The sequence below is a fragment of the Papaver somniferum genome, chromosome 3, assembly GCF_003573695.1.
Source record: "Papaver somniferum cultivar HN1 chromosome 3, ASM357369v1, whole genome shotgun sequence".
Classification (NCBI taxonomy): Eukaryota; Viridiplantae; Streptophyta; class Magnoliopsida; order Ranunculales; family Papaveraceae; genus Papaver; species Papaver somniferum.
In genome coordinates, this window is record NC_039360.1 from 29,953,347 (window position 1) to 29,976,650 (window position 23,304).

Sequence of the window (23,304 nt, forward strand, 5' to 3'; positions counted from 1 at the left end):
CGTTTGCATACTTGAGTGGGTTATGTTCTAAAATCGGTTTGTTCATGAACTAATACATTTATATATTAAGGAATGCAATCTTTTGCAAACCGTGGTTATAATGTTCATGAATTGTTTCGAGTGAATCAAAATCAATTTTGCTTCAATTGTGTCTTGTATACTTCTATGAGAATATAAACAATTGAACAAGGTTAGAACTAGTTTCATTTGAGTCATTTGAACTAGTTATGGTTAAGATGAATAAGGTTGATATAAAAGTGTTCATATGGATAACTTTGGTTAACTACTGTTTAGCCAACAAAGGTGCACATGCTTATGTACGGTTACTCATATCTAAATGAAGTCACTTTTCATTTGGGTGTAACAAGCTAAGTTCGATCTAACGGTTGAAAGATATTAGATTGAGTCTAATAAGGTTTTCATCTAAAGGTGAATATTGAATGCTTTGTTGCCAAGGTAACATTGATTGCAAACCCTGATTTGAAGACTATATAAGGGAGAACTCTAGCAACTGGGAAACCTAATCCCCATGCCTCCAGTGTGATAGTAGTTGCGACTAGAGTCGATTCTACTTTAACATTAGGTTTTTCCAAAACCCTGTAGGTTAACGACTTGAAGACTTCATTGGGATTATAAATCCAGACCCAACTATTTTCTCCGTAGTTGCGTGTTCTGATCTTGCTGTTTCCAATCATGATTGAGTACTATCTTCTATAAGATTTTCTCGAGATTTAATCTCCGATAGGCAAGATAAAAAGTAGTCACAAACATCTTCGTCTCATCATTTGTGATTCCACAATATCTTATTTCGATACCATACGATTAAGATTATCGTGAGATGATTGATATTTCTAGGCTGTTATTCGGGAATATAAGTCTTGTATATCAATTGGTTGCTGTTCACCTTGATTTATCAAAAGACGGAGCAAAACTCATAGGTATATCTGTGGGAGACATATTTATCTATACAATAGACTTTTCTGTGTGAGATAGGGTAGTTTATCAAGTCTTCGACTTTGGGTAGTAGCAACTCGTAGTTGTGGGTGATATCCAGCTAAGGGAATCAAGTGCGCAGAATCTGGCGTGGTTCTAGAGTCGTAAGGAACGCGACTGTACCTTGATCAGTGTGAGATTGGTTAGGGCTCAACTACATTCCAGTCCGAAATTAACTTGGAGTGGGCTAGTGTATGTAGCGGCTTAATACATTGTGGTTTTCCAATCTGGACTAGGTCCCAGGGTTTTTCTGCATTTGCGGTTTCCTCGTTAACAAAATTTCTGGTGTCTATGTTATTTCTTTTCCGTATTTTATTTTCTATATAATTGAAATATCACAGGTTGTGCATAAGTTCAATCAATTGTGAATCCAACCTTCGGTTTTTGATTAAATTGATTGACACTTGGATATTGGTTTTTGATACCGTCCAAGTTATTTCTTATATTCAATCGGGCTCCCGAATTCCTATTTGTTTGATTGTAGATTGAATTGAGAAATAGAGATATAACTCTTTGATATACTTTTCTTAAGATTGAGTCTGACTGTCTAGTTGATTCTCTTGAAAGTATATTGGAGTTAGTCTATACAGATTTCTAGTGAAATATTGGGTGTGGTTGTTAGACTCCCGCTTTTTCACGATGGTATAAATGTAAAAGAGGTTGCTTATGGTGCAGCGGGATAATAACCTTCATTCTGGTTCCATACGGGGAATGATGCAGAAAAATGTCTAGGATCTGGTTGAAATACTTGAGGTTGGGAAACATGTACAGTTTGTAGTTCATTTTCTGGCACTGTGTATTTCCCACATTCTTGTGCCATGATGAATTGCTCATACAAATACTGCTAGAATTTTCACAACCATTGGGATTTAACTACATCCAAACATGGTATCGGTCTTCCATTTCTTAACCTCCTGCAAGTGCAAAGCCGCGATTTGTGACTTATACAATACAAAATTGTTAAGATCTGTCTTCAATTGATCTTCATTGGCGTCCACATTGTAATAAGGATGGGTGCGTTCCAGAGCTGTTGAAACTATTTAGATCGCCGTTGGCTGGCCTTGCGAAGTTATACTTGGCAACTACCAATGTATTTTAGGCATATTCGATGAAAATGATGAAGAACTTCTATTTGTAGAGTAAGTCATAAAGCATGGTTCTTCTGAAGGCGATTGGCTAGAAATGATTAACTTATCACGACCTATACGATTTAATCCCGGAAAATCAAACCCCCAAATGTGCATGTTGAGAACACTAATTGTCGGCTTCACAATTCACTAGTACCATATGATATACTGTGTTTCAAATAATATTTATTTGAACGTTTAATTCAAACCTCTCCCATGGCGTCTTTCGCAACCTATTAAAATCTGATGCATACACTTGCATTTGTTTTTGGGGGTTAATTGCCCTGCAAAAGTACTCCGTAACCGGGAAAGTAGTCTTTCTCCCAAATACCTAACAATTTTGTTCATTTTTGGGTGGAAAAGACAACTCTTCATAGTGAATAATCAAGAATAGCTTGTACATCAGGATCTCCGAACTTAGTAAAACTGTAGTAAGGATTAACAACGATATTTTGTATGCGCCGTATCATTTGTTGACATCTTTGAACAAAAACGGAAAGCATTTCATCGTCACTAGTGTCCTTATATCAGTTATTCTTGTAGTACATGTCCATTATTGGAATTCTAGGATTTCTTCTTCAAGAACTGGTTTACTAACATGGAAGTAGGTACACCGCTAATACTGGTAAAATAAATAAATCATAATTTAGTATTTTAACCATGTTTTTTTTTCTTCAAAAAATTACTCAACTTAAAAAGCAGAATTTAGATATTTACCTCTATGATATCTTAGAAACCAGTGAAGTTGGTCACACCGATGGATGCTGCATCGAAGTCGTGATACATTTCTGCTAAAATTGCAGACCCTCAATCATGATTTGGTGCACTTTGAAGATTTTGTGACCCTTCAAGCCGACTGACGTGAGAAACACTAGTTGAGTTAGGAAAGAACGTTTGACATAATAACCATACCAGAAACACTTCCAAGTTTATTATATTCAGCTTCATTAGTTGAGTCCGTCTTGGATAGTAGGAAAGCCTTTTACACTGAACAATTCATTCCATCTCATTTCAACTCTTTATGATCTTCTCGTACATTTGATGCCAAAAACAATGGAAGCCCGTCCTTTCAACTCTGTGATTTAGCATCCCTTCGTTTTGGTTATGTGTTACAGGGACTCCCACGCCACTTGGTATTCCACAAATGATATAAAAATCAAGGAGCGTAATTCCTATATATAACAATAATGATATCATCTAATTAATTTTTTTGGTTTAATGAACTATTGTCAATAAAAAATAATTAATTTGAGCTGAATAAACTCACCGATTTCGAAGTCCATGAAATGGAACGTGTGCGTTGTCGACCACCACCTTTCTATTAATATTTTAACAATAACGTTGTTGTGCTTTTTGTGATTTACATAATAAAATCGATACTAGGGATAAACTCTTTCTTGGACTGGAGGGGATAGAGCTAGATAAGCAGGAATTCAATCTTTGTATCCTCCTTCATTCAGTAATATGCAGACCGATCTTGATACCCTGACACATGACCTGGAATTAAGTCTTGACCAACAACAATATTCAGCGAAGCAAACTCAACATCAAGATTTTGAGTATAATTTATAGCAGGCACTGGGACGTTCATCTTTTTGATTTCTTTTCCCCCTCATAGTGTTTATGATAGCCTTCATTTTGCTCCTTAATTTATACTAAGAATTCTAAATAACAAATTATAAGATTTGTATAGAAAAATTAAGAAGAAAAGAGTGGAGTAATATCAGTGAAAATGGTTGTAAATAGGGGTATTTATTGTGTCTAGGAGTTGTAGACGTTGAGAATAGAGCCGTAACCCATTGGCGATTCTTATCCAACCCCCCGCGATTGACCATCCAACACCCATGGCTTGGTGTCTGACGCTAGCGAGTCTTCTCATATCACCAGCAGCCCAATCCACAACACTTGCGTTAATCCATCCGCGAGCTTCTTCTTCTACCGTCCAACAACTTTTCCTATGGAATCCACCTTTACCTATCCACCTGGCTGACCTAAAAACTGAAAGAGACGATCCCCGTAGAAATTGCCCTTTCCCTTAGATGTTGGACAGAAGAAAAAAAGTGAGCGAACAATTTTAGGCGACGAGTAGGCGCCCAAAATCCTACACAAACCTGATAATTTTCATTAATTGTGTGTTTGGATGCACATTCAGAAGTTAGTCAAAAAAAGAAGAAGTCAGTTTGAATATAAAATTTTAAAACGATTTCTAGAAGCAAAAAAGTTAAGCGCGTTTGGATACCAGAAGCAGAAATTCTTCACAAAAAGTTGACTTTTTGCTTCCAGAAGTTATTTTGAAATTGTGTACCCAAATTATTTTTGGCTTTTATTTTTGTTTTCAGAAGTCAAAAAACAACTTCTGGATATGTATCCAAACAACACTTTTTCCGAAATAAAATAGTTTTACTCATGACTTGTGATTTTCGTATTCAAACACACATTTCTGAATCAAAATAGTTTTACCCGTGATTTGTGCTTCTCGTATCCAAACGTGCAATAATCTAACGTTGGTGGCATCTTATCGTAGTACTAAGAAGAAAAAGGTCTAAGATCCAGCGGTCCAGATAAATTTCATAATTTAACATCGGTAACAACGTATCATAGTACTAAGAAGAAAAAGGTCTAAGATCCAGCGGACCAACGCCAAACCTTTCTTCCTTTTTCTGGCAGAGACAGAGAAGAAGAAGAAGAAGAAGAAGAAGAAGAAGAAGAAGAAGAAAATGGCATTAACAGGTGTGAAGATGTGCGAGGATGTATGGTTAACATGTCTAACTCATGCATTGTCTACAGAAACAGAAGAGATCATGGGTCTTCTTCTTGGAGATATTCATGTAAGTATGAAAAAAAAAATCAATTTCCCATTCTTCCTTTTCATCCAAAAGTTTCAGATTCTATTAGTAGTAGTGCTGTGAAATTTCAGAAATGGGTTTTGATTATTATATTGGGCATGTGAGGAGCTTAATTGAATCAAAGTTTGGATTTTTAATTTAGGGAAGATGGGTTATTCTTGTTCAGCTAGGTTATATTCTAGAGGGTAGTGTTGAAGCTCAAATCGGGGTTCTTATTATAGGGATTTTTCTTATAATTGCATTGAGAGTGTATTATGCCACATGCAGTTCTGTAATAGGTAGGTGGTACTTGAAGGAATCCTGGAACTGAATCAGTGAGTAAGTTCATGGGTAGATTCTAGTGTAGCTTGGTTATAGTGTAATGTAGGACAGCCATTAGAAATTGGGTCTGAATTTAATAGAAACGCACTCGTTTATTTGTGAAGTGGGATCATATTTTACTTAATCTAGTGTTTCAGTGAGTGGGTTTAAATTGCATTTCTGGAATTCTTATTCTGTATTTGTTTGATCATCCTCTTCAGTACTCAAAGAATGGGAGTGCCACTGCATTGATTTGGGGAGCAGCCCCCCAGACAAGGTCTGATCGTCGCAAGGATCGAGTGGAGACAAATCCGGAGCAGTTGGCAGCAGCATCAGCTCAAGCTGAAATATCCTTTGGTGCATCATATTCTATAGCTATTATTAATTGACTTGAAAAGGGTTGAAAATTCTTTTTTCAGTTCTTTGTTGATTTGGAAACCTAAAATGTGTAAGGGGGTCTTTGGATGTTGAACTTAATTATACAGTACAGAATGACATTGACGACCGGAAGGACTACAAGAGTAATTGGTTGGTACCATTCTCACCCGCATATCACAGTTCTACCATCTCATGTTGGTAAGTCATAAGTACTGATTGCGACTACTCGAGTGCTAGTTAATATTTTGTTGAATCCTTGTTTTATTTTTGAAATTTCTACCTGCAGATGTTCGAACGCAGGGTATGTATCAAATGCTAGATACTGGGTTCATTGGACTGATTTTCTCTTGTTTCAATGAGGATGCACAAAAGGTATCAATCAAAATATAACACTTTGTTGTTATGCTTATTACAACGCGGTCATAACTTTTCAACGTTTTGGGGCTATCAGACTGGAAGAATCCAGGTTATCGCGTTCCAATCTTTAGATGGGAAGCAGAAATATATGGCAGCACCAGTTTCTGTAGTCCCTGTCAATAGCACTCCAGTAATAGAAGTTGAATCATCTTTGAGTACTTCAGAAAATGTGTTACCAAGATCTGCCTCTGGAAGGCCAGAAATATCTGAGCGCGACACAGCAAGTTCAGGAACAACTAAGGTATTATTTTTTGACGTACAACAGTTTTTTTTTTTTTGCGAGTATGAACAGTTTCCCATGGTATTCCTGTAATTCTGCATTGGAAGGCGTTACTCGTCTGGTTAGCTTTATAACCAGGACTAATGTTTAGGAGCTGATGTTATTTACTTTCATCTTAGACCTGTTCCAATCACCCGTTCAGCCTTCACATAGAGTAAATGTTTTCACTGGTTAGGCTTCGGGTAAAGCTTCAAACTTGGAGGGATTTTTCGCTCATGCGGATCATCCAGGAAGAAATAAAATGGGAGGAGGAAGCCATCAGATGGACGAATTACAAGATGCCATCGTTGATTTAGATCCTATGGATATTAATGAAAGTATGCAAGAGGCACTGCACCGTTCAACTATGGAATTGAGGTATATGGAATTATGCACATCATCATGTATTCACAATTCAATGTTGGCTACCTCTTGTTTAACCTTGCTTCCTTGGTTTGTAGTTGAATAAAATCCATAACTACAGTTATGGCTATGCCTGATAATCTTTTTAGTTCAGATGTAGCTCCTTGTGGTGTATGTGCTATTAACTCACCCACACACGGTGTTGCGCTATCTAATCTAGAAATAGGCTCTTTAGGGGGTGGCTTGTTCTTTGCTGAATGGATACATAACGGAATTGTTGCCCCATGTTCTTACATCTGGAATTCTGAACCAAAATAAATAAATAAATAATTAAAAAAACAAGAATAAAGGAAAGGAAACACTCCCTCAGTCTGCAACAAGCAATAAATGTTTACTTTGTTGTTATGGTTGAAAACTTGAAATGTCTGTGTACTCCCAAAATGCTTGTATTGTTCTTTTTCGTCCCATCGGTATTGGAAATCATACACTCAATTCTGGTTAGCGCAGATTAGCTTTATGGAAGTAGTTGTACTTCTTCTCATTTTTGTGTTGTAACACTTGATATTGATCTGTTTCATGGATTTGGTGGCTGCTTTAAATCTGGTTGCATCTGTCTTCCACTCTCCTTGCAGTTTATTACAAAGTATAAGTTCCTAGCAAAATCTGGCTATTTTATTAATCACCACTGCAAGTCTCCTCTGCCTAAAAGTTTCGAGCCAATAGATTAATTTCTCTGAAAAGCAGATTCTTTTGTTGGCGCTTCTCTTTTTATCTCCCAACTTTTAAAATTGTTTTTAATGTGGTGAACTGGTTTACAGTGGCGCAGAGTATGTTAGGAAGGAGGTTCCTCTATTAGTTCTACCCACATCAGCATTGTTAAAGCTCGAATCACCCTTGACATCATTTACTGACTTGCAACGCGTACTATATGAAGAAGAGAAAGCAGCATATAAGCAAGCCGTTTTACAGAATATGCAGTAAACAAATTTAACTTTACATACTTCTGTTTTTGGTATTTCACATTTATATAATAAAGGAGGATGGTTACACCTAGTTCTCGATATTATACTTCATTGTTTTAGTTACTTCTTTGGTTTCGCTTCTTGTAGGGACGGGAAAGTACACCCACTTGCGTTCATCCATCATACCTCAACATATCAAACCTCCATGTGCAAGTTGATGGAATATTGGTTAGAACTAAACGAGCACTTTCACAAATCTCTTATGTAGTTGATAAGTGTTAACAGTTATTCTTTCTCTCCTTCTGGTTTCACAGTTTAAGCCCTTCGATAAGTGCACTTCAGGACCGTTTACGAGAAAATGAGATTCGGGTACTGAACTTTGTCCTTTCTTTTACAGCTTATTGGAATTCCATTTTTCCTAGGGATCCCACTCCCAGTAACCATAGGCTGAAATTGCAATTTAAATATGAGAAATATATGTCAGTGGGCAGATAAATTATACTACATTGATGTTTCCTTTTCGGCCTGGATCCTACATACTGCTGTGCCCTTGTCTCTTTTGATTTTTTCATAGACATGACCACCTTTCATTTTTGGAAAACAGTTGAAGATGCTAACAGAGGAAGCCAAGGCCTTGGAGATTGAATCTACCAGAGGCAGTGATTCAAGTATGATGAGTTCTCCACGTGGTTCTCCTAGCCATGGTCTCCGAGGCAATGCAGCTGTGGGGCAGAGAGACTTATATCCTCCAGTAGAGTCAGTTGGTGTTAGAAGTCCTTCTGGTATTGGTAGCCGGAGCAGAAGATCTTAATTGTATAGCTTCATCGCTGCATCCTGCATCACTCTCTGTGTAAGTACCGTAGTTGCCAGTCATTATAAGCCTCATTTCCTCTTTTTTTTGTCTTTGGTTGTATTTTGCAGATGCTTCCAAAACTGTATGACTACAATGACCACTGTAAATTATGTGAAAATTACTTATTGCCTTATTGAAGTAGAATTTATCTTGAGAACTACTGTTGATCTTGCTAATCACTGGGTTTGTGAAAACCTCTGAGAAATTTTGAAGTTCGTCTTAGTTGATTGAGTAGTATATTTTTAAATTAAGGAGCAACCATAGATAATCGATCCTTAGTTGATACTGAGCAAAGGAAAGACAGAATAGTAGATCTTTTGGAGTGACCAACATGAATAAGCTTCAGTTTTAGGTGCATCCTTTTTATGATTAATTTGCAAGGCAAGGTGAAAAATAAGAAGAAAAGAAGTTTTATAGAAAACCTATAAAGAACAATCCTAGAGTACATTTCAAAGAAAAATGTCACAAACATTTTATAGAGATAGATATTTTTATGCAATGGAAAAGGAAACATAAAAAAGTTAATTGCTGAATGTTATAACCTAAAAGAATATGCTGCGCGTTTGTTCATTCTTTTGTAACTATCATTGGTAGTATCATAGGGAAGTTAAGCTTTGTTTGGTAAAAAAAAAGCAGGATAACAACCCTCAGAGTCATGTCCAGTTCCCTTATATGCTAGGTTATATCTTTTATGTAACTGTGAGGGTCATTCATGGTAATATCAGTTGCTTACGCGCCAATTAGTGCTCGAAATTAGTTTACGCGCAATTAAACTTCAGCTAGTCAGCTAGATTTAGCTGTGTGATGTGCAAAGGTTTCTTCTCTTTATATTGGGTGGAATCAATTTTGTAAGCCATTTTTTCTATATGCTTCACTTCTAAACATGATACTTATGTGTATAACTGTTTTTGCCGCTCCAGAGATTTAAAGGGCAGGTTCTAGTATCATAGGGAAGTTGATCTTTGTTTGGTAAAAAGAGAGCAGGATAACAACCCTCAGAGTCATGTCCAGTTCCCTTATATGCTAGGTTATATCTTGTATGTAACTGTTAGGGTCATTCATGATGATTTCAGTTGGTTACACGCCAACTAGTGCTCAAAATTAGTTCACACGTGATTATACTTAAGCTAGTCAGCTAGATTTAGCTGTGTGATTTGCAAAAGTTTCTTCTCTTTATATTGTGTGGAATCAATTTTGTAAGCCATCTTTTCTATATGCTTCACTTCTAAACCTGATACTTATGTGTATAACTGTTTTTGCCGCTCTAGAGATTTAAGGGGCAGGTTCTAGATTTGCGGTGTATTCTCTATTTGCAAATAGATATTAATTTCTATACTGATATGACTTAGATAGTAATATGGTTCAGTCTACCAAGCAGGTGTCACATTGTTTGGCATAGTAGTTGAGCACCCAAAAGCTAGTTAATTTGCACCCGCAGATCTGCGTTATATTCATCTGAAGAACAACTTCACATTAGAAACTCAGTCATAGAAAAAATAATAATACTGTTCACTACCAGGGGATTTGTGGTCTTAACTCTCTAACCTGTCGTATCCTACTATGGACACATACTAATCATCTAAAAAACAGCAGGGTCCACTTCAGCTGGGAATATAGCGAGAACAAAGTTAGTTCTAGTTGGCATCTCATACAGACAACAAATCTCATTTGTTAGTAATATCATCACTAGGTTTCCAATAATTTGCCTCATGCTATGTTCAGGTTCAATTGGGTCCCCATGTTACCACTAGATATGTTCTCGTAGTTTAAAGGATACTGAACTGTATGCACCAAATTGAAGCTTGCAGGTATGATTGGAGCAGAATACACACTTTGAACTTCCAGGTACTATATGGTTCGGGTCTGTCTACTAGTTACTTCTGGTTATGTTTTGGACATGGCTAAGAAATAATGCACCTAGTTTTGTTGGATTGCTTTAAGCTAAAGACCATAGGATTGGAGGAAACAAATTAAAGATATTTCCTATCAATATTTAGTCAACTAAACACTGTCCATCTTTGATTACATTAGACAACATCTTTCAGTCACTTCTTAATGTCCTTAACCTATGAGACAACTCTTAACCTGAGCTAGAACGGAAGTAGACCCCAAATGCATATGAAGAGCATCTTTCTACATTACTAATTTTACATGATTGAAAATAGCAAAGCTTACCTAGACGACAAACTGTATTAGCCTTTCTTGTTGAAATGAAGAAACCCTATACTTCACTTGACCTTATCTCTGTTTAATACATGTGTTTTTTTCACTATTGATAATATGCATTCATTAATGAAGAATCGGCCAGTTACTTTTACGTCATAGTAAATGCACTTTAGCATATTGAACTCAGTAAAATGTAGTTAAGTATCCTTACATCTCATGAATATTATTAGAGGTTTCATTGTTCTTTGGTTCCTTTGTTGCCTTTGTAGAACCATTATATTCCTATCTAATTTTCTTATTATGTTATTTCTTTCCCTCTCATGTGGTTTTCACGTTTATCTTCTCCCACAACCAAACTCTGTTTTTCTTTTCATGCTCCCCCAACAACAACACCAGACACAAGATCACAGCCCATTAGGAATTAAAATAATTTGAAAAATATGTAAGTTTTACCAATAACAGAATATAAATGCTGTGGGTCCATCTCTTTAGAAGTGCCCATATTTATGTGCCTCAATACTCCCCGTACACTGAACAGGAATACTGAAATCCAGTAACTTGATTAATGCTGTTGATAAAACTCCTATTAAATTGGTGACCAAGTTCATGGTTTTCATATTGCATTCGTTTCAAGTACACCATTCTTAAGTGTTTTTGTTGTGGGGGGTGTCAGTTTGGCCATCTTTTGTCTGCTTTATAATTGAAGCCGTGTAAGTAGCAGTCTGGGATATGATTTTAGAGTTCAACTTTAGTCGAATAAGATCTTATCCTTGTTATCTTTTTTTTTTTTTTTAGATTCCTTGTTATTCCATTACTGCTTTCTTTTGTTTATACTGCAGCATATCACTCAAGGGATTAATTAGCATTCTTTTACCAACATTTTCTGGTGCTGTAAGTCCGCTAGTGTAGAAAATACAATGCATTCAAAAACCACAAACATGATCACAGTTAGGCACTCTACGGATACTACTGACATTTGTGACATTGCTGAAAAGTCTGACAAAAATTGGTGGATAGGCAGTTCAGGGATTTAAGAAAGCTAGAAAGAATGCATATGAAACCCGTGAACATGATCAATACTAGGCATTCTAAGAGTACTACTGAATTTTGTGATGTAGCATATGTCATGGAATCAAGAAAGGCATTGATAAAGATTTCACTGATTTTCCTGTTTTTACAGTTTACAACCACTGTAAAAAATGAGAGGAAAAACTGCAAAACCGTATGAAAAAGTTACGAAATTTGGATTGGACTACTGGTGAGTATACACTTTCATCTTTCATGAAAGGAGAAGATATCTGACAGTAAAATGGGTCTATGGATAATTGGGATATGCATTAATGGAGTAGGAAGTATCTCTGAGCAAAGAGTAATGGGATATTGGGTTTTCCAAAATATTTGTTTTTCTCTGCAAAAAAACACTGCAATTTTTTGCTGGGTTCTGGTTCCTGAAATTGCAACCAAAAGGGAGAAGTATAAAGGATCTGGCAGGCAAAAGTTAAGAAAAGCATAAAGAAGGAAAGTCCATATATAAATAATATCAATGGATGTGTTTCTTCTCTGTCTGAATAATCCAAATGTTCTTGGTGGAAGTGGGAATGGATTCTGTATGATCTTTTGCCCACTTCCAATTCTCCCATACTTTCTGTTCTTCTATATCTACATGAGTATAAAGATATATGTTACAGTTTTCCTTGTCCGGGGAAGCCAGTGCAAACTTTGAACCGTGCTCTATGTTAAAGTCTGCACCTGCGTTGCTGGATGCAGTGTGCTTTTAAGTGGCCATGATCTCCACAGTGCTCGGTATGTACGGATGATGTGATCGGTCAATCGTTAAATTTTTGATGGGGTCCCTTAGTTTGATTTGGTGTATCTCTAGAGAATCGGTGTCTGAGACTCTGTAGGGGAGTCCATACCATCTAAACTTTCAAAGTTCGGAAATTGAATGTTAACTGTTAAGTGAAGGTCTTAAGGCTTCTGCATGACACCATTAGAGATGCTCTGAGTAGATTATGGATTTTCAAATACGCAGGCGATAAAGATGGCTAGATGGTCCCGTGTCCACTTTAAAGGCGGTCAAGATTCGCATACGCCTCGTTAACGTGAAAATGATCGAGCCGTGAGAACGAACCTACGGGGCTATGGCCTTGGTTGTCTGGATATTGCAAGCTTTTCCTAATTACTACTTTGAAATCTTCGTTTTTTTATGATATAAATACTTAAAAAGTCGGACCCAAATACAGGTTGGTAACTGCAAAGATTTTGGTCCCATTCCTATGGGGATATGTTCACATGAAAAATAAGTATGTCATAATAGAACAAGTATAAATGGAAGTGGTTCAATCTTTTGAATGATGATTTGCCATGGTGGTGGTGGTGGTGGAGGAAAAATTTAATTGAGTCACGGATCTCCTACTGCAATCTTGATAACTGCATTTCTATTTCTTTCATACTGTATTTTTCCTTTTGAATTGCTTCTGTCTTTGCCCCATATTCTTGTTCTAGAATATGATTCTTAGTGAAGAAAATACTAACATATAATTTAGGAACTAACCTATTGACTCGATCATCTAGAAGTGCACCTCTTTGGACCTATATTGTTGTTTTTAATATATTCTTAGGACTAAAATTCTAAGACAATAAAAAGTTGAATTTTCAGTGAGTTTTTAGCTGTTTTGGATCATTTCACATATGGTAATGAAGCTTAACCACAAGTGCTAGATGCTCAAATTGACATAACTTTGCAAAAGATTACAAGCGGTCCATTAGCAACTTAGTAGGACACAAAATCACTCACCTCCGAACTTATTTTGATAAAAGCAGTGGCAGAACTAGGTATAGGTAAGTGTTTCACATGTTTATTTCTGCATAGTTTACTTTCAAGCCGCATGTATCACTATATTATAGTGGTAAAGTCAGTGAGCCAGTGATTTGAGTTCGAAACTCGCCGACATCAAATTCATTATCGATAAAACAAAAAAATAATAATTTTTTTTGTCCAAATCTTATCTAATTTGCTCTCTACTTGGATAAGACCGTGAGATCTCATTTCCCCTCCTACCTTAATGCATGGCTGGCGCTTTCGCTGCTATAGAGGTACCAAATTCTACGGTTTAGTGCACCAGTGATGGTGGGATTGTTTTTGCTTTGTATAAATTTGATAATCCCATTGAATTTGGTACCTGCAGCAGTGATGCACTTGATTAAAGAATACTTGGAGATTTTAAATACCAAGAAGGTACTACTGTACCATCATTAAGTTTGACTGAAAAGAAACTCTCAAGGGGCATTTTAGTCACCCTGAAAACCTAAAATTCCTTAAAGCAATATCTCAATACACATTGGGCCCCCACTAACATTCTCTTTAAAGATCATCATGGGCACTTCATTTAATTAATTTAATGGTTTTCTTGATTAATCTTATTTTAGTTTATCTCTTAATTAATTAATTTTATGACTCATTATTTCCACCACTCACTCTCTCTGTATAAACTCTCATCTACACTATCTATACACACACATATTTCACATTTAAGCCTTAGAGAAACCAAGAACACAAAAAAGAAAAACCAACGCATGTTTTCACAGCCATGGCAATCAAACACAAAGATGAATCAGACCATGAAACTAGTAGCTGCTCATCAATCACGGTACCGGAATCAGGTCACAGCTGGATAGGTAGTAACATGAGTTTCGGCAGCCGGAGTTCCGTTTCAGTATCTTCTACTTCATTTGGTGACTACAACAACATACACAAACCACATAAAGCAAATCAAGTTGCTTGGGAAGCTATGAAGAAACTAAGAGGATTACAACAAAATGGTCAGCTTGGTTTAGATCATTTTCGACTTGTTCGTCGTGTAGGTAGTGGTGATATCGGTAATGTTTATGTTTGTCAGCTTCGGAATAACCCGGCGGCGGACTGTTTATATGCCATGAAAGTTGTTGATAAAGAAGCTTTAGCTTTTAGAAATAAGTTGCAAAGAGCTGAAATGGAGAAGGAGATTTTATGTATGCTTGATCATCCTTTTCTTCCGACCCTTTATGCAAACTTTGAGGTTTCTCATTATTCTTGTCTAGTTATGGAGTTCTGTCCCGGTGGTGACTTGCATTCCGTTCGACAACGCCAACCTGGGAAACGTTTCAGTGTTGCATCTGCCAAGTAAGTTCATCAAACTATAGTTCATTCGTTCTACGATACATAGCTTCATCTTTTTCGTAATTAATGTGTGTTTATGGATATTATTACAGGTTTTACGCAGCGGAGACACTTCTAGCACTAGAGTATCTGCACATGATGGGAATCGTTTACCGTGATCTTAAGCCAGAGAATGTTTTAGTACGAGATGAAGGTCATATAATGCTATCAGATTTCGATCTTTCATTAAAATGTGAAGTCGTTCCAAAACTCGTACAATCATCAAAACCAAGCGTTGAAGCGATTGCAAATTGCGTAACTACATGTGGTAGCACTCCCATGCAGCCTGTCCTGTCTTGTTTCTCAGCTTCTTCTAACAAGAAAAAAGTAGCAACCACAAACGATGATAAAGAAGATAATGAAGATGATAATGGTAACACTGGTGATGATCAGGCATGTGGGAATGGAGAGTTCGATAAAGAATTTGTAGCCGAACCGATAAACGCAAGATCGAAATCATTCGTGGGAACACACGAGTACTTAGCTCCAGAGGTGATATCAGGATTAGGACATGGAAGTGCAGTAGACTGGTGGACGTTTGGAGTGTTTCTATATGAAATGTTATATGGTAAAACGCCATTTAAAGGTGAAACTAATGAGAAGACATTAGTTAACATACTTAAAAAACCATTAACATTTCCAGGGATAAATGTTAGTAGTAGTAGAGATTTAGAAGAGATGATTAAAGTTCAAGATTTGATTAGTAAGTTATTAGTGAAAAATCCGAAGAAAAGGATTGGGAGTTTAAAAGGGGCACTGGAGATTAAAAGACATGAGTTTTTTAAAGGTGTGAATTGGGCTTTGATTAGGTCAGTTAAGCCACCTGAAGTTCCTAGAGATCAACAAAAGATCAAGATGGCGATGATGAATAAGAAGAAGATTATTACTACTGCTACTTCATTGCCAAAGAAGTTGAGTAAGAAAGAAAGGGAAGATACTTATCAAATTCCTAATCATCAACAACATTTTGATTATTTTTAGTTGAAGTGTAATTATAGAAGATAATTAATGATTTCTTGTATTTTTTTAGAGTTTAATATATGACTAATTATTAGAGTTCATTTTAGTGTTTATTACTAATTAGAATTCTTTTAATCACTCGATTATATTTAGATGCTGATAACTCCAAACTCACGTCGCTGGTATCATCATTAGACTTTACCATTATTTAGATGTTGATAATTCCGAACTCAGATCGTTAGTATCGTTATTAGACTTTACCATTGTGCTACAAGTATCTTTTTTCTTAATTGATTAAAATTAATTTCAGTGATTAATGAGAGTGATAATAACTTGATGCCATTAGTCACCTTCCATGGCTTACCACTGGTAGTCTGTTCAGGGTTCCAAACTCAATGGTGGCAACTAAACACGAGAGTTATGCTTGTCGCAAGATTTAACCCAATACCTTACGGCAAGAGCTGACGACAGCCATGCACCACTTGTATCCGCGTTCCCAAAAACATTCACTTCTCTTTCAAGAGGATCCGCTACATGTTAAGCCCTGGTAAAGTTCTCTAATTCAATAATAATGACTCATGAGAAAAACATATACCCTAATTTGTACCATTCGATGATGCATTTGGTTCTTTGTTATTTGTTTCGGGCATCTTTAAATATATTCTTGTTCAAGAGGTGGGTCTAAACGAGAAAACAAAGGTAGAGACAAGGTTTGTATGTTTTGTCACTGTCCAAGTCTTATTAGAAAGGAGGTACACAGTTGTGTTAAGACTCGTCTGACTCAGTGTCTTCTGTCTACCATAATATACCCAAGTAGGCTCAGCTTCTTTTAAGTAGGTCATATGCACTTTACACTAGGCCGTAAACGAATGTACACTGTTGGAAACAGTCCAATAATCGTCTGGATTCATATATCTCTCGAAATTACAAGTCTCATGTAACTCTAATAATCGTCTGGATTCATATATCTCTCGAAATTACAAGTCTCATGTTACTCTAATCATGTAAGCCGGTTTTTTTGTGGACGGTGAGTTCTACATGAAAACAAATATATCTGCTACGAAGTGATTATTTCAGGAGAGTTTGATTTGGGTCCCGGTAATTGTTTTTGTTTATTACTATGTATAGTCAGAGATCATGCATTTACATTTAAGTCGGGCAGTTTGAGTCAGATGGAGGTGCTAGATCACTTGGAATGCACTTGTGCATTCAAGTTGCCTCTTTGCAGAGACTCCATTAACTCCTGTTGTATGCATCATCATCTGTTATCCGCTTTGTGTTTGTTGAGCTAGGCAGACACTCGTCATATTCTGCAGCTCTTAAGAGCGTCTTATTTTACTGCGTGCACATGCATTACTTTTTTTTTTTCTTTCTTTTTAATAAATATGTAAGCCTGCAATACTCAAAAGTGTATACATTGTAAAAGAATAAAAAGAGAGATTTTTTGAGAAATACAAAAAGATATATCTCATGATGACAATAAATGGTTCAACATTATGTATAAAAAGAAAGAAAAATAGATTTCAGTATCTTTTCTTTTGTGAAGATCATGATCCTTAGCAATATTTTTTTTTCTCTGATGAAGCCATAATTGTTTTGAAATATTTTTTTCAATTGGGATTTCATGTGATGACAATAATGGCTTCTACTCAATGATGATATTTAATAATTAAAAAAAATATATAATAATATATGTCTTTTTTCTTTTCAGATTTTTGGTCCTTAATACTTATTTCATCTGGTATCATCTCAATTCCTATTCATTTCTTTTACCAAGGATAAGATTATAGCTTCTTTTTTTTTTCTGTTTTATTTTCCATTTTAACATGGAAATACTACATATTGAAAAATAAAAGTTTTTAATGTTCGGTAGAAAACGATTTTGCTACTTGACCAGCTACATGACAGCTGACTAACAACTGATTTGATATGGCAACCAACGTGGAGGAGAGAGGTGATTCCCTCTTTCAACCACGTCATCATCGCTTCACTTAACCAATCCAAGTACTTTGCGATTTGTTTCCTTAACCTCTTTTTCTACATCAGAGAAATGCTGAACTACACCATTAATGACTTCGATTGAATAACTCTACATCACCACTATCTTATGTTTAACCAGTACTCTTTGATTACCAGGGTTGGAAAAATCCCTATTCATGACTTGTCGAGGGTATCATTCTTGTTAAAATTGAAAAGGGGAAACCAAGCATTTTTCATGAACAAACACAATTTTAAATCTAAAGTAATGTCCATTGAACAAATAGAAACTCAATCAGTTTAATTATTTTAAAACCTTAAGTAATCATTAAACATTTTAAAGTTAACATATTCCAATCAGAATGTATAGCTTGCACCAAAGTACCATTCATCCGGATTTAATTTCTTTTTGAGGTTCTTCATGATTTTTTTGTCAATTAGTTTCCTTGAACCTAGAGAAGAAGAAAGCCTTAACAAATCAAAGAAATTTTTGCTCGACATAGAGAAACAATATAGGGTTCTGAGAACCACCGTTCATGCGAAGAAGAAAGCTACGAGAAAATCTTTCATTGTTTTATTTTCGATGACGTGGTTTAACCTCTCCCCTCCAGATTGGCAGCCGTCTCATATTAGCTGTCAATCAGCTGTTATTTAGCCGGTTAAGTAGCAAAATCGGGTAGAAAACTGTGTATTAATTTTAAATTTACAAAGTTTGTTAAATTGGGAAGTTAATAACTGTGCTATTTTTAGAATCACATTTTAGCTTAGCTAATCCGAGTTTAAATTTTTCAGACGATGTAGGGTATAGTTCAACTCGCAATAGTCGCATAATAAAAATAGTACATATATTATAATGACAACATCTTTATAGTTTATATATATGCCATAATTTAAGAAATCGAAATGATAATTTTTTGAATTCTTTTAAGCACATAACGATTATTTGTAAAAGATTATAATTATTTTTTCCAACATAGTATCGATTATAAACTATAAATTACCCTAAAATCCAACTTTCAGACTCAACAATCAGACTATCTGCCGTAAGGTTTTCAAAATTTCTCTTAGTAGAGTAAGTTGTTTATTTATGCATTCTTTTGTCGAAAAAATAATACATTTTTTTCTTATCATGCATCCAAAAGATAATTTCATTTAAGATCCAGATAAACGGTCTCTATCATTAGATCCACCATCTATTTACCTAAAGACATAGTAATATATAATAAAGTGGGTTTCATTTTGCACCTAAATCAGGTAATACGTAACAGTGTTGCTGATAAGTTAGCATAAAAATAAAAATAACTGCTCAACAAGCTTGACCAATTGAAAGAGGGTTATACTGAAGTAAAAGGTAGGAAAATCTCCAAGTGCAAGGTGAATACCCGAAAAGGAACTCTTTCATGGTTTATAATGTTTCACTTCAGAAAGTAGGTTTCTCCTCAACAAAACTGAAGAGAATTCTCCAAGGACATAAAAAAGCAAGTTGATGCTAATTATAGTCTGAGTCCCTCTTCCATGATCGGTAAAAGTCCTGTTACCAAGAAATTGGAATCTGAGACTGGCAATAGGATTGCAACAAATATTTTGGAAGACAGATTTATACTTGATGGCTATCCAGATGATTCTGAAGCTGAGTTTGAGAGGGAAAATAGCCTTTTGCTTTGCCTCGACATCTATATCCCAATATAATTTTAACCTTTTTAAGGCATAAGAAAATAACTTGCTCAACACTTCTTACTTTCATTGCTTTAAATCTGATTGTAGACAGTCAAATCCAACAACAATTCACTTAGGACATTCATTGAAAAATGCAATTGCTCTTACTTTTGTAAATTTCCATAAGATAACTTATTGCTTTTGTAACTCAAATAAATTTAAACTTTGTTCCAATGAATATAGTCAATTTCAACAGAGACGGTCGATTTAGGTCCATAATTGAGAGGAGTTTTTTAATCTTGGCGAGACGAGATTTGACAGAGGAAGTATTTGAGGCAGCCGAGATTCCACCGAAATCTTAGCGAGACAAACTTAATATGCAAAAATTTAGTAATAAAATCAAATCCAACCCTAAAAATTTGATTTTCTTTAATTTTTTTATTATTGTTACTTTATATTTAGACATGCTTAATATATGCGTAAAATATGTAAATGCTTAATATATATTGTGGGTATAAATTTGAAAATAAAAATTCCGAAATCTTGCTGAATAATTGGGTCCAAGATTCACCATATTGGTTCCGCCTGGTGTAAACCTTCATCCAACAAATTCCAGACAAAAAACAAACGGAAAATTAAAAATCCAGACAAAAAATAAAAGGAAAATTAGAAATTAATGCCAAAAGAACTAATTAAGTCACATTTTCAAAAGCGATTTTCTTTTATTTAATTTTTATGGTCAACCCAAGAAAGCAAGGGTGATATAGTCATTGTGAGAAAAGATTTTCTGTAGTAATGGGCCTTGAAGCTTTTTACACAGAAATCGTCAGCTCCTTTCAGAAGGCACGCGCGAAGTTCCTTTTCTTTACCTCTTCCCCACTCATCATCTACTGCTACATATGAAAGTCACTGACATCTTTTTTTCTTAATTCCATTACTTTTCATTTTTTTCATTTATCGCCAAACTTAGTTAATTAATTAGTATAAACATTACTTAAGCTCAAACTTCCAAGTTTCCTAGCCACATTTCTTTGCTGTTTTGCAGCTACTGGAATCTTGACGCAGCAAATTTGAGATTGTATTGGCAGATGGCCGCATAAGGGCAAGTCGGTATGGAGTAGGTAGAAATCCATTAGATGGTTTTTGTGCGCTTAGTGAAAGAATTAACACCTGTTAAACACACACGTATGCTGGGTCGCTCTTTAATCTGTTTTTTCATGTCCAACTGTTTCCGCTCTACCATTGCAGTTGTCCATAAATATGATAGGCCAGATTAAAAAAGTGATAGTAACTCGTTTCTAAAAATAATAATACCATTTTCCAAAATTATTACTTTTTACAACAGTGTTTTCAGAGTTGATGGGAGTTCGAAGAGGCAACATTCTTGTAAAACCCGGTGGAAAGATCCCAATAAACAATGTGACAACAATATCACAGGAGATGATTTGTTTTAGGACTGTTTCTGCCCTAATATGCTTAACTGCAAAAACTTTTTTTTTCCAATATTGGAAATCCAGAATCAATGGTGCTGAAAAGACACTGGTGTTCGAATATGACCAAATTATGCTCTAAGTTAAGGATTTTGCAATCCCACCGGCTTAATATAAAGCTATTTTTAGCTCCGGAATATATAAATCATCTCAAATGTTTCACGTGCCCTTTGTGAGGTAATACGTTGCCTAACTCGTTCAATGCACCTTTGCGGTCCCATCAGGCTAAGGTGAGTTGCATAAGTTTATCAACTTTTCCAATCCAAACCGATCAAGCTACATATATGATGCCGACCAATGACTAAGCTATTTTCAATCATAAAAGACTTTTTCTTTTTGGTGCGAACGCTTTACAAATTAACAAGTTTTTTCTTTAGTCCAACTCTGTCTTGCTTAGATAGTAGAGACCAGTGGCCCAGTGGGCATACCAGAGTACTTTTCTTATTGTAGAATTCAGTGTTGGTTAGAATTTCAGTATTTTGTAGGGGAATATGGACGATAACATTCCTTTGTGGGATTAGAGAAGTTAATTTTTAATTCATTTTTTAAATCTAACCCCACCCAGATGAAATTCTGGCTCCGTCACTGACTGATATTCTACAAAGGGTTCGTAAGGATAGCAAACCATTTCCAAAGGAAGTATATATGTCCTAGTGTAGTCTATGTGCAAAGGAAAAGTATAAGAAATAGCTTGTTAGGCAACAATGGCATTCAAAGTTTTCTCCTCCTACTCTCTCCCTAACTAATTCTACCAAACTTAATCAAATTCTCCATCTTTTTTCAAAAGTACAAAGTGTTTTTTCTGCAAAGTTAAAATCATCAAGTTTATTAGGTGCGTATTATCCATTGTATTAGATTTCGGTTAGGCACTTTTAGGTAATTATGTTTTGCTCAGATGCTTCCTTTCTTCTTTTTATTGCAATGGGATTCATAATTCATTTCAAAAATATCAAATAATTAGTAAATTTTTATAAAAGTTACTTAAGTGTATATGATGATTCAAAATTACTCCAAAACTTTGATTACTTTTCCTTTTGACTAATAAAGATTCATATAGGGATTGTTGGTTGGATGGATACACGATTTATTATGGGGAATACCAGTCCTACTAAGTGCTGATACCATTTTATCGATCCAGCGGTCAGGATCGGTGGGATCTTTTTATCCTATATAAAACGGTAACAACACTTGGTAGAACTGATATCTCCTTTTATAAATCATGTGATGGATAGGTTGGTTTAAGAGCTCCGACTACTCTCGTATTAGAGAACAGTAATGGGCCTCATAATTTAAATAATAGGTAGACTGATTGATGCTACTTAAATGAATGGTTCAAAATCCATAATTATTCTAAAACAGTAAAAACTTAAACTCTTATCGTTTGAATGAATAAGCACTTGAGTTAAATTGTTGGTCTTACTAGTTATTATTATTCTATCTGGATTTTGGAAGGAACTATGATTTTAGGCATACCAAAATTTTTCAAGGCATACAAAATAGTTTTTTCATCCTAGGTGACCTTATAAGGGGTATTTATTGGGTAGTTCAATTACCTATATACACTTGAACCTAAAATCAAAAAATAAACTATCCTAAACATCTCTTCTTCTTCCTCCAGAAAAACCACCTTCCTTATCTCCCAGAATATTTTTTGTCATCACTGTAATTAATTATCGATTCGTGAAAATTCAATCATCGGTTAAATTGAACTATATAATGGCGTACAAAGAAAAAAGCAAACATCAGGTGTTCTAAATCCTCTTCCAATCCATGAATTAAATAAGAAGAACCAATTGAAGATGAAGGTGTAAAAACTATAATTGAACCGAAAATTCAACCATTTGAAGCTCCAAATACTGAAATGAGGATAAGAAGATATTCCCTACAAACCCAATCTTTTATTTGTTGTTTTTCATGGATTGAATGGGTTAAATTGCTAAAAACTTAGGGTTTTTGACGGTTACAGTAGCGGGTTCGGCTGATAATTGAGTTGAGTTTTGAGCCGAATTGTACTTGAAAATTCACCCTGAAAGTGTCTATGAACAGTTCGGCTAAACCATAAATGTCAATTTTTAGCCGAACCCCAAAATGTGTATTGAATACGTCCCAGAACAGTGTCAGGTTCGGCTAATACCTTGCAAACCTTCCCGGTCGAATTTGAGAAGTGAAATTTACCCCAGGTGGTTGTCAGGTTCGGCTGACTCGATTAGATCACTTTCAAGCCGAACCTCACTCTGTAAACACTTCCGAAAATATTGATTTGCAGTCTCTAGGTTCGGCTAGCTCGTGTTGTTGAGTTATCAGCCTAACCTTCTCTTTGCACACTCAAGTTTTTCGATCTTGTTTTGGCCATAACTTT

General features: G+C 35.5%; 2 protein-coding genes across 2 annotated transcripts; both read left to right on the forward strand.

Moving 5' to 3' along the window:
* Positions 1-4,772: 4,772 nt before the first annotated feature.
* LOC113355705 lies at positions 4,773-8,658 on the forward strand. Its single transcript, XM_026598630.1, has 10 exons — positions 4,773-4,948; positions 5,488-5,613; positions 5,755-5,842; positions 5,931-6,016; positions 6,096-6,302; positions 6,517-6,698; positions 7,502-7,660; positions 7,793-7,873; positions 7,960-8,014; positions 8,250-8,658. The coding sequence occupies exons 1-10, from the start codon at positions 4,838-4,840 to the stop codon at positions 8,454-8,456; spliced, it is 1,302 nt and encodes a 433-aa protein (XP_026454415.1). The 5' UTR covers positions 4,773-4,837; the 3' UTR covers positions 8,457-8,658.
* A 5,508-nt stretch (positions 8,659-14,166) lies between these two features.
* Positions 14,167-15,923, forward strand: LOC113355706 (protein kinase PINOID 2-like). The gene is made up of 2 exons (XM_026598631.1): positions 14,167-14,826; positions 14,916-15,923. The coding sequence occupies exons 1-2, from the start codon at positions 14,255-14,257 to the stop codon at positions 15,841-15,843; spliced, it is 1,500 nt and encodes a 499-aa protein (XP_026454416.1). The 5' UTR covers positions 14,167-14,254; the 3' UTR covers positions 15,844-15,923.
* Positions 15,924-23,304: the final 7,381 nt, after the last annotated feature.